The sequence below is a fragment of the Schistocerca nitens genome, chromosome 1 (genome assembly GCF_023898315.1).
Source record: "Schistocerca nitens isolate TAMUIC-IGC-003100 chromosome 1, iqSchNite1.1, whole genome shotgun sequence".
Lineage (NCBI taxonomy): Eukaryota > Metazoa > Arthropoda > Insecta > Orthoptera > Acrididae > Schistocerca > Schistocerca nitens.
Window position 1 is genome coordinate 1007170174 of NC_064614.1, and position 12807 is coordinate 1007182980.

Genomic DNA, 12807 nt, shown 5'->3' on the forward strand with positions numbered 1-12807 from the left:
GCCAGCAGCCATAAAAATCTTAACAACCAATGAAATTCAGTTTAAGAGAAGCCTAAAGGATTTATTGGTGGCCAACTCCTTCTACTCCATTGATGAATTTCTTAGTAAAACCAACTGATTTGTATATAAGTACAACATAACTTCTGCACAATTTCAGTGCAGTAATGTGTTCATTGAAAATTTGTGTGTGTGTGTGTGTGTTAGTATAATCTAACTTCTGCACCATTTCAGTGCAGTAATGTGTTCATTGTAAATAAGTATTACAGTAGTTGTATTACCTTATAAATAAATAAAAAACTTTTTTATTTTAAATTCAGTGCATTAGTATTTGTAAAATTACTCTTAGTGTTCATTAAAAATGACGATCATTCCACTTGGGACCTGTGGAATGGTACATTAGCTTATTTGTTTTAATTGTAAATATTTGTCATGTATTGTTGTTTTTCTGACATGTTCCACATCCTGGAGGACCTCCTCACTACGGATCAATTGGAATGAAAGTAAATCTAATCTAATCTAATCTAATATGCTAATTATTGCTATTCTGATCAGATGAAGCGCTATCTGGCGGACATTTTTTGAACTTTTGTATTTTTTTGGTTCAAATAAAACCCCATGTCATTCCAAGCATGTGTGTCAATTTGTACCTCTCTATCTACATCTAAATTTATACTCCACAAGCCACCCAACGGTGTATGGCGGAGGGCACTTTACGTGCCACTGTCATTATCTCCATTTCCTGTTCCAGTCGCCTATGGTTCGCGGGAAGAACGACTGCCAGAAAGACTCCATGCACGCTCGAATCTCTCTAATTTTGCATTCATGATCTCCTCGGGAGGTATAAGTAGGGGAAGCAATATATTCGACACTTCATCCAGAAACGCACCCTCTCGAAACCTGGACGGCAAGCTACACTGCGATGCAGAGCCCCTCTCTTGCAGAGTCTGCCACTTGAGTTTGCTAAACATCTCCGTGATGCTATCACGCTGACCAAATAACCCAGTGACGAAATGTGCCACTCTTCTCTTTGGATCTTCTCTATCTCCTCTGTCAACCCAACCTGGTACAGACCCCACACTGATGAGCAATACTCAAGTATAGGTCGAACAAGTGTTTTGTAAGCCACCTCCTTTGTTGATGGACTACATTTTCTAAGGACTCTCCCAACGATTCTCAACCTGGTACCCGCCTTACCAACAATTAATTTTATATGATCATTCCACTTCAGATCGTTCCGCACACATATTCCCAGATATTTTACAGAAGTAACTGCTACCAATGTTTGTTCCGCTATCATATAATCATACAATAAAGGATCCTTCTTTCTTTGTATTCGCAATACATTACATTTGTCTATGTTAAGGGTCAGTTGCCACTCCCTGCACCAAGTGCCTATCTGCTGCAAATTTTCCTGCATTTTGCTGTATCTAATATTTTCTGGGTCTCATGAACAAATAAAGCGAGTTGGGTCTCACAGGATCGCTGTTTCCGGAATCCATGTTGATTCCTACAGAGTAGATTCTGGGTTTCCAGAAACGACATGATACGTGAGCAAAAAACATGTTCTAAAATTCTACAACAGATCGACATCAGAGATATAGGTCTATAGTTTTGTGCATCTGCTCGACAACCCTTCTTGAAGACTGGGACTACCTGTGCTCTCTTCCAATCATCTGGAACCTTCCGTTCCAGTAGAGACTTGCTGTACACAGCTGTTAGAAGGGAGGCAAGTTCTTTCACATACTCTGTGTAGAGTTGAATTGGTATCCCGTCAGGTCCAGTGGACTTTCCTCTGTTGAGTGATTCCAGTTGCTTTTCTATTCCTTGGACAGCCATTATTTTGTTTGCGCGAGGATTTAGAGAAGGAACTGCAGTGCGATCTTCTTCTGTGAAACAGCTTTGGAAAAAGGTGTTTAGTTTTTCAGCTTTATGCGTGTCAACCTCTGTTTCAATGCCATCATCATCATGGAGTGTCTGGATATGCTGTTTCGAGCCACTTACTGATTTAACGTAAGAACAGAACTTCCTAGGACTTTCTGTCATGTCGGTACATAGAATTTTACTTTCAAATTCACTGAACGCTTCACGCATAGCCCTCCTTACGCTAACTTTGGCATCGTTTAGCTTCTGTTTGTCTGAGAGGTTTCGGCTGCGTTTAAACTTGCAGTGAAGCTCTCTTTGCTTTTGCAGTAATATCCTAACTTTGTTGTTGAACCACGGTGGGTTTTTCCCGTCTATCTACACTATTCCATGATTTATTCAGTTTTCAAATTTATACTGACTTTTTGATCACCCGGTATGTAACATGTAATCTTAAGACCCCTTGCCATGTAAATGTTTGCTCTTATATAATCACTCTTTCCACCCTCTCTCTCTCTCTCTCTCTCTCTCTCTCTCTCACACACACACACACACACACACACACACACACACACACACACGCTTTCTCTCTCTCTTCCTCTCCTTCCGCCTCCAGCCTCTTACATCTGTCTATTAATCCCAATCAAATAGTGTCATCTATGTATGATTTTACTGCTGTAGCCAATATGATTATTGTACTCCAAGTCTGTAACATCTCACCTGATTGTATTTTTACAAGTATGACGTTTAAGCCATTTTAACACTTCACCTGATTGTATAAACGAGTATGAATGTTAAACCGTTTTAACTTGTCAAAACTGGATTTGTATGCCACCTGAAGTACACACACATATATTCGACACCTCAAAACAAACACCTCCAAATGCTTTAAACAATTATTCTGTAATAATGTTGTTACAATGTATGTTCTTTGCACTTTGCAATTATGTCTTGTCTTCTGCTATACGAACCTTGCACCCAGCAGATTCCAGATGCCATATTTGTTTACAAATGTGACATGTTACAACAGCGAAAGGAACCTGTGACCACTGGAGGTACTCTAGTTTACTTATTTTATGTTTGCCATTAGATATCAGTTTAATTTTTTGTCAGAAGAAATCCAAAACCATGTTCTGAAATAGTGCCTTGTTTCTCCACTAGGCAGTGCCACAAGTTCCTCCAAAAATCGTAACTCAACACACACACAAATGTCATACTAACTAATGAAAATCCACCCGATGATGGAGGTTTAAACCTCTGAAATGCGTCGTGGAAATAAATAAAACGGTGACACTAAACTTGTTGTTTCATTTAATGATCATATGACATTTTTGGCTGACAGATGCCATCTGGGTTTTTTCGGCCACCTACTGCAAATTTATTTATTTATTATTTTTTTTTTTTTAATGCGACTTTGGTGGCTTATATGTTGATGATGATGTGGACCACGTAATAACCATTGCCAAGGTAGGTAAAGTCTTTGCCTTGACCAGGAACCAAGCCTGAGTCTCCCCCACTGTAGTCAGCCATGCTGACCACTCAGCTATGGAGGTGGACACTATTTTGTATGCAATTTAATTTTTGTTTTACTTCTAATTAATAGTCATTTTCTTATGCCATTCTTGAGATAGGTGATGCTGTTTAATTAGTTAGAGTGAAATGCTTTTCATACACCAATCTTCTGTAGTTATTGCAACATACAAGTTCTTTACCAATCATAATAATTGTTGGATTGCTCACTGTGTCTGTGAAACTGAAATAATTTTGATTTCTAATTAATTTTTGAGTAATAGTATAAATTTTGCAATGCTTTTGCACAAAAATTTGCCAATTCTGCTATTTTTGCGTAAGTATAGACGAATTATTTTTCTTATGAGAAGGATACAAATTTTTAATTTTTTTTCAGTTGTTGCTATTTGCAAATTAAATATTCACGATTATCAAATAACAATTATGAAAGATTTTGACTTGAAAGTCTCAACAATATTATGTAAGTGTATAGCTCTGTTTTCTTCGAAGAAACAAATCTGCAATACAATTAGCTATTTCAATATTTATGTGATTTTTGTCAGCTAAATGTTACTGTTCAAATGCTTGAATTCTGAAAAGTCAGATATTTTTAAAAATTTTACATGAAATACGAAAATAGCATTAGCAAGAACTGATTGTAGCAGTAGTATATAGCTGTAGCAATTGTATATAGCTTCACATTAGTATTATTTTGAGAGATGGACAAGAGAGTATAAATGGATTTCCTTTGCGAACATACAATTCATTTTTTGGATAGCATTGCTAATAGTGAAGATATCACCATATGACCGCAATACAATGAGGTGTAAGATGATGAGGTTACACGGGGAGAAATAAAGCCTGTATAAAATGCAAGTGACATGAACATAAGGGCTGTGATGTTTGTGAGTGTTAATTAACGTAAGTGTCTGAAGCAGACTTATTTATGTAAGATGATGAAACGAAAAAGTTTAAACAATAAGGATCCTAGCTGAACAGTATGAAGATAAAAACATCATTTCTAATAAAGTAAAAGGTATGTGGTCACATTAACAAGAAAATATTGTTTTGAATGTCAAGGAAAACACAATAATATTCTGTTTCTAATCAATGTGGTGAAGTTTTGTAATTGTGATCTGGTTTTCTTATGAGAGGACTGTTGAGCAGTTTTACAAATAAGTTAAAATGTTGTTTTGGGTTAGGTTCGAACCAGCGATCTATGGACATCATCTTATAAAATTCGACAGCCTACCTCTGTAACAAATAAGCTACGAAATAACTAAAGTGCAGTTGGGTAAAACGACAATTCTCACTAGGAGTTCAATTTTGTTGACACTAGCCTTTGTTGTAGCAGTGGGAGAGAATATCTCAGAGGTAAGTTAATGTTAACTTCATAGTGCAACACATTTTTAATTAAGTTAGTGAAACTGTGTGTCAACATGGTGTCAATTTGCCAGTAGAGTGCAACATTTTATGCATCTTCTCATTCTCTGGAACACTCAAAAATAACTTTTCGGACATTTTTATACATGTATCTGTACAGTACAGTACTACACACCATTTGTAACCTATTTTCCGAAGCCAGGGTCGTCACAAGTTCCCCCAAGCAAAATTCCCTGATATTTCTCCAATTTCCAGACAAGTTTTAGCATTTTTCCCTGACTAATTTTGAGAGCTCAATGGTAAGACATAAGTTGGCAATCTGTCTTTGCAGCCACAGCACAAGAAACAATAGTGCAAATGAGGGAATTTCTATTATGTTCGTTACTGTCAGTTACTACCCACTGTGTTATATCTATTATTTTTGTAGTTGCAGTGATGGATCAAAAATACCCTCATGAAAGATTCCAGACACTCTATGCTTGGATACATTCATCAATCACTGTACATAATAACCTCCTCAATGTGAACCAGCAAGAAATCCAAAAACATCAATCATGTGAAACTCAACTCACACTTTTCTCACATGATATACTGAAAGCTTTGGATCAAGACAGTCAAGGAGATGCAGTATTCCTTTATTTCCGAAAAGTATTTGATTCAGTAGCAAATCTATGCTTATTGCCAAAAGTATGATCATATGGAGTATCAAGTGAAATTTGTAACTTGGTTGAGGAGTTTTCGGTAGGGAGGACACAGCATATTATCTTCGATGAAGAGTCATTGTCAGACGTAGGAGCAACTTTGGGTGTGCCCCAGGGAAGTTTGTTGGGACCTTTGCTGTACATGTTATATATCAATGACCTTGCAGACAAAATCAATAGTAACCTCACACTTTTTGCAGATAATGCTATTATCTATGGTGAAGTAGTATCTGAAAGAAGTTGGATAAATGTTCAGTCAGCTCTTGATAAGATTTCAAGGTGGTGCGTAGGCTGCAAACTTGCTTTAAATGTTCACAAATGTAAAACAGTGCACTTCATAAAATGAAAAAAAAAACATAGTTTCCTATGACTATAATACCAATGACTCACTGCTGGAATTGGCCAACTCTTACAAATACCTGGATGTAACAATTTGTAGGGATATCTATATCTACAGATATATACACAGCCTGCAGGTCATCACACAGTGCATGGCAGAGGGCACACTGTACCACTACTAGTCATTTCCTTTCCTGTTTCACTTACAGACAGATCAAGGGAGTGTTCTTTGAAATGAATGTGTGTTTCCCTCCAGGGATTCCCACTTAAGTTCCCAAAGCATATCTGTAACACATATTGATTGAATCTACCAGTAACAAATCTAGCAGCTCACCTCTGAACTGCTTCGATGTCTTCTTTCAATATGATCTGGTGTAGATCCCACACACTCGAGCAGTACTCAAGAATAGTTCACACTAGTGTCCTACATGGTCTACTTTACAGATGAACCATACTTTCCTAAAATTCTCCAAATAGAGCAAAGTTGACCATTTGCCTTCCCCACCAAAATCCTCAGATGATCATTCCATTTCATATCGCTTCGCAACATTGTACCCAGATATTTAAATGATGTGACTGTGTGAAGGAGGACACTGCTAATGCTGTATCTGAACATAATGTGTCTGTTTTTCCTACTCATCCATATTAACTTACATTATTCTACATTTAGAGCCAGCTGCCATTCATCACACCAACTAGAAATTTTGTCTAAGTTATCTTGTATCATCCTGCAGTCACTGATCTTTGACCCCTCCCTGTACACCACCGCATCATCAGTGACTGGTTCTAAATGACTGTGACAGGTTCTAAAATATTGGTGTGACTGGTTCGTGAGACTGGTTCTAAAATATTGCTCAAGTGTTTGGGACCCATACCAGATAGGACTAACAGGGGATATTGAATGTATACATAGAAGGGCAGCATGAATGGTCACAGGTTTGTTTGATCCATGAGAGAGTGCCAAAGAGATACTGAAGGGACAGAACTGGAAGACTCTGAAGACAGACGTAAACTATTCCAAGAAATCCTGTTTACAAAGTTTCAAGAACCAGTTTTAAATGATGACTCTAGAATTATACTACAACCCCCTATGAATCGCTAACATAGGGATTGTGAAGGTACGATTAGAATAATTACTGCATGCACAGAGGCATTCAAACAATCATTCTTCCCGTACTCTATATCTGAATGAAATGGGAAGAAACTCTAATAATTGGTACAATGGGATGTCCGTCTTGTCATGCACCTCACAGTGGTGTGCAGAATATAGATGGAGATGGAGATTCAAATCAAGAAAGAACTTTTTGCAACAAATCGAAGCAATCCCATTATAATCTAATAAATGTCAAGTAGAACTGTGCTAGAACTTGTCTCCAATAGACCCATGGAACAACCCAAATGAGGAATTTTCTGCGGGTTTCAAACTCCCTTAAACAACTTGGAAAGTCCTAAATGTCTAAGAACAGGAATATCCCAGTATCAATAAAATATAAAGAAATGAGGTTACAGTAGTACTGATGAATGTTGTGATGAGATTTGACGAACTACAAGATCCACTCTACTTGTTAATTTGCTGAAAGATCGATAAACCATACACCTTAGAAGACTTGGTTACAGCAAATAACAGGGCTATTCTGGACTATTTTGGAATCTGAACACTTGAAAATCTTGGTAGACACCATCTTCGTTGCCACATGGCATATGAAAGTATTATTTAATATTTTTAAATGTTTTTGACTCCTTTATTAGTTTTAATATTGAAATTACAGTTTTACTTGATAATTTTATTGCTCGATGTCTTGGACAATGATAAATAACTCAAATATTATGTCATGAGCTACAGAAAGAATTCAGCACCCACATAAAAAGGTAGCAGATGTGAATCTCATTCTTAGAGGAACTTCATTCCAACTTTCCTTCTTGATAGTTGTTGGATAGCATTTTAATTTGTTTCTTCATAAGCACATCAGTAAAATTCACTCCTTAGGCAGTAAGAAAGAAACAGGGGTTGTAGAGCGTTTCAGGGAGATCATAAGGGAACAATTGACAGGAATGGGGGAAAGAAATACAGTAGAAGAAGAATGGGTAGCTCTGAGGGATGCAGTAGTGAAGGCAGCAGAGGATCAAGTAGGTAAGAAGACGAGGGCTAATAGAAATCCTTGGGTAACAGAAGAAATATTGAATTTCATTGATGAAAGGAGAAAATATAAAAATGCAGTAAATGAAGCAGGCAAAAGGGAATACAAACATCTCAAAAATGAGATCGACAGAAAGTGCAAAATGGCTAAGCAGGGATGGCTAGAGGACAAATGTAAGGATGTAGAGGCTTGTCTCACTAGGGGTAAGATAGATACTGCCTACAGGAAAATTAAAGAGACCTTTGGAGAGAAGAGAACCACTTGTATGAATATCAAGAGCTCCGATGGCAACCCAGTTCTAAGCAAAGAAGGGAACGCAGAAAGGTGGAAGGAGTATATAGAGGGTTTATACAAGGGCGATGTACTTGAGGACAATATTATGGAAATGGAAGAGGATATAGATGAAGATGAAATGGGAGATAAGATACTGTGTGAAGAGTTTGACAGAGCACTGAAACACCTGAGTCGAAACAAGGCCCCGGGAGTAGACAACATTCCATTAGAACTACTGATGGCCTTGGGAGAGCCAGTCATGACAAAACTCTACCATCTGGTGAGCAAGATGCATGAGACAGGCGAAATACCCACAGACTTCAAGAAGAATATAATAATTCCAATACCAAAGAAAGCAGGTGTTGACAGATGTGAAAATTACCGAACTATCAGTTTAATAAGTCACAGCTGCAAAATACTAACGCGAATTCTTTACAGACGAATGGAAAAACTGGTAGAAGCGGACCTCGGGGAAGATCAGTTTGGATTCCGTAGAAATGTTGGAACACGTGAGGCAATACTAACCTTACGACTTATCTTAGAAGAAAGATTAAGAAAAGGCAAACCTACGTTTCTAGAATTTGTAGACTTAGAGAAAGCTTTTGACAATGTTGACTGGAATACTCTCTTCCAAATTCTAAAGGTGGCAGGGGTAAAATACAGGGAGCGAAAGGCTATTTACAATTTGTACAGAAACCAAATGGCAGTTATAAGAGTCGAGGGGCATGAAAGGGAAGCAGTGGTTGGGAAGGGAGTAAGACAGGGTTGTAGCCTCTCCCCGATGTTATTCAATCTGTATATTGAGCAAGCAGTAAAGGAAACAAAAGAAAAATTCGGAGTAGGTATTAAAATCCATGGAGAAGAAATAAAAACTTTGAGTTTCGCCGATGACATTGTAATTCTGTCAGAGACAGCAAAGGACTTGGAAGAGCAGTTGAACGGAATGGACAGTGTCTTGAAAGGAGGATATAAGATGAACATCAACAAAAGCAAAACGAGGATAATGGAATGTAGTCAAATTAAATCGGGTGATGCTGAGGGGATTAGATTAGGAAATGAGACACTTAAAGTAGTAAAGGAGTTTTGCTATTTAGGGAGTAAAATAACTGATGATGGTCGAAGTAGAGAGGATATAAAATGTAGACTGGCAATGGCAAGGAAATCGTTTCTGAAGAAGAGAAATTTGTTAACATCGAGTATAGATTTAAGTGTCAGGAAGTCGTTTCTGAAAGTATTTGTATGGAGTGTAGCCATGTATGGAAGTGAAACATGGACGATAACCAGTTTGGACAAGAAGAGAATAGAAGCTTTCGAAATGTGGTGCTACAGAAGAATGCTGAAGATAAGGTGGGTAGATCACGTAACTAATGAGGAGGTATTGAATAGGATTGGGGAGAAGAGAAGTTTGTGGCACAACTTGACTAGAAGAAGGGATCGGTTGGTAGGACATGTTTTGAGGCATCAAGGGATCACAAATTTAGCATTGGAGGGCAGCGTGGAGGGTAAAAATCGTAGAGGGAGACCAAGAGATCAATACACTAAGCAGATTCAGAAGGATGTAGGTTGCAGTAGGTACTGGGAGATGAAGAACCTTGCACAGGATAGAGTAGCATGGAGAGCTGCATCAAACCAGTCTCAGGACTGAAGACCACAACAACAACAGGCAGTTGTAACACTAAAGATAGGTAGTTTCTTGATTTGTACAATAAACAAACCTGGTGCTGAACTCTTCATAGGCAGCAACATGAGTGTCACCACAAGCTGAATGAAATCAACTAAAAATGTGTAACAGAGATAATTAAATCAACTAAAAATGTGTAACAGAGATAATTAAATCAACTTACTTCACCATTATTGCTCGTTTCTCCTCCTGTATTTGCCTGTAATCAGTTTCAACTCTTGATCTCAAACTCTCTTCTGTGGACAACATTTTCTTCTGGACTGATAACTGTGATTGCAAATTCTCCACTTGACACTGGAGGGAACTCAGTTCTGCGTCAAATCTACTCCTGCAAAAGATGAATATAATTACCAAACTGTCAAAGCTGTAAAGTTTAACTCTACACTATATGTTATTCCCCCTTCAAATCCACTTCGCCGAGTCATTGTGCACTTTGGACATCTACTCCTACTTGTGGCCGCAATGAGCTCTTCAGTGGCACATTTCTATGCACATGCTGCGTCTCCCTCCCAGCCATCAGCCACCATTCCCTAACCCCTTCCATTCCCAACCTTCTCTCTCCCTTTTCCCACTCCACCTGACACAGCCTGTCACCTCTGTTGAAGTGTAGTGTCAACACAATGTAGTTAGCCAGGAAAACATAGCTGTAAAGAGGTGTGTGTGTTTTCTACTTCTAAAGAAGGATTCATGAGAAAAGTAACAAAGCTTCAGTCTTCTTAATGTGCCTATTGATGAATCAATGTCTCCACTATTTAATGAGTTGTTGCCTCTACTCCTCAAATTATACATAACTGTATGAAAGCATTACTTGCAAATATTTCAGGAAAAACTGCAACTCTTAAACAATAATTAGATTAAATTACAGAAAATATATTTAATTGTTTTGCAATATACTTTAACACGCTGTTGGTAGCATCTAGTTCAATTGGACTGGACTTGAGCATAATGGCCATTTATGGGTTCATTAGTGAGAGCCTATGTAGTGTATTGCAGTTGTGTTTGACAACAGGCACGCATGGGATGCTGTTACTGTAATAATTCAACAAGGCCAGTATGGTGTCGCTAGGCTTGTTAGCTTGCTGAAACAGTGAACTCAATGGAATTGCACTGAATAGTGCAGCAGGTGACAAGGCAGATTTCCACAATGACAGTGACAGTAGTGTTTTAAGATATGTGAGTGGTAGTGGTGCATATGCACAAGTGTGCGATTGGTGAGTATAAGTACTGGTCTTTTTGTAATAAAATTATTCCGACGCTCACAGCCCGACCAGGATGGTGGGGCTGTGCTGGATAAGGATGAGACATGGACCTGCAAACAGAGGTCACTGGTTCCAGGCCACGGCAGGGCAACAGCTCTGTGCCCTAAGTCCCTTCCTGGACTCAGTACCACGGCACAGCTGGCCACACAACATCGTCTCCAGCAGCATGGCCAATTCTTGCCCAGGGAACAGCGTGTTGCTTCCCGTGCATGCCAGCTGTCATCCACATCAGAATTCAATGGCCAGATGGCCATTGACCTAGTGCATCAAGCAGTGCAGATGTGTCAATAAAAGAACTTGTTACATTTGCCGCTGCATTTCTCTGGAGCCACAAGGGCTCCCAGCTCACGCCCACCACCCACTTCCCCCATCCTGGCTCATAGCTACTCCACCCAGCACCAGGGGATGCTATAAGACTCTTTATCTTGCATACCTTACTCAAAATGAAAGAAAAAACCTTCTATTTACCAGATGCCAATGGATTGATCCACATGAATCAAAAACGAGAGAAACACTAGGTTTTGAAACCAAAGACCTCTTCAACTGGTATAGGAGAGGTGAGGGTCAGAGTAAATGGGACTATTCCAGGACTTGATAGGACAGTCAGGATTACATTCCACACAAACACAACATGGCAGAATGAGAGGGGCATTCTAAGTAGCCCTGTCGTGTGGCTAAAATGGTACAGAAAATATTGTGATCTTAGTAGTGAAGTAGTGAAGTAGTAATGGTGAGCCTCTCAGTAACAAATTAGCACCAAAGCAAATATGTTTACCATAAATTTCTAATTGTTGGGAAGGAACATTTCATTGCTTTTGATGGTGTGAAGCTAGCAGTCAGAGAGAGATTAAGGCCAATGTGAAGTAAGGTACTACGAGAATCAAATTTTCTTTCTTGATCCCTACAGATAAATCACATATGGAAATGCACCTCCCACAGAAGGAGCAGATAAATTTCATGTGTGAAAATGAATCATTATTCTGTCCTTCCACCAGGAAGGAGGTACATGGCTCATGTTATCTGTAGTTCAGCCATGCCTAAATGATCAATACCGCAGTTCGATCATGTCCACATTGTTACTTTGTGCCAGGAAGGGCTCTCAACAAGGGAAGTGTCCAGGCATCTTAGAGTGAGCCAAAGCAATGTTATCTGGACATGTAGGAGATACAGAGAGACTGGAACTGTCAATGACATGCCTTGCTCAGTCCACCCAAGGGCTACTACTGCAGTGGATGACCGCTACCTACAGATTATGGCTCGGAGGAAACCTGACAGCAATGCCACCATGTTGAATAATGCTTTTCGTGCACCATGCAAAACAGTACAGATGAGCCCAACAACATGCCGAATGGACCGCTCAGTATTGGCATCACGTTTTCTTCACTGATGAGTGTCGCATATGCCTTCAACCAGACAATTGTTGGAGACGTGTTTGGAGGCAACCCAGCCACGCTGAACGCCTTAAACACACTGTCTAGCGAGTGCAGCAAGGTGGAGGTTTTCTGCTGTTTCAGGATGGCCTTATGTGCCGACGATGTACACTGCTGGTGGCAATGTAATAGAAGGTGCTGTAATGACTGTACGATACATGAAAGCCATCCTCTGAGTGATAGTGCAACCATATCGGCAGCATATTGGTGAGGCATTAACATTCATGGACAACA

General features: G+C 39.1%; 1 protein-coding gene across 1 annotated transcript in view; it reads right to left on the minus strand.

The window, feature by feature from the left end:
• LOC126195495 (MAP7 domain-containing protein 1-like) overlaps window positions 1–12807 on the minus strand; it is a 279241-nt gene that overhangs the window by 11552 nt on the left and 254882 nt on the right. Inside the window, exon 11 of the mRNA XM_049934126.1 lies at window positions 10048–10212. Coding sequence (XP_049790083.1) covers window positions 10048–10212 — 165 coding nt within the window. The remainder of the gene's footprint in view (window positions 1–10047; window positions 10213–12807) is intronic.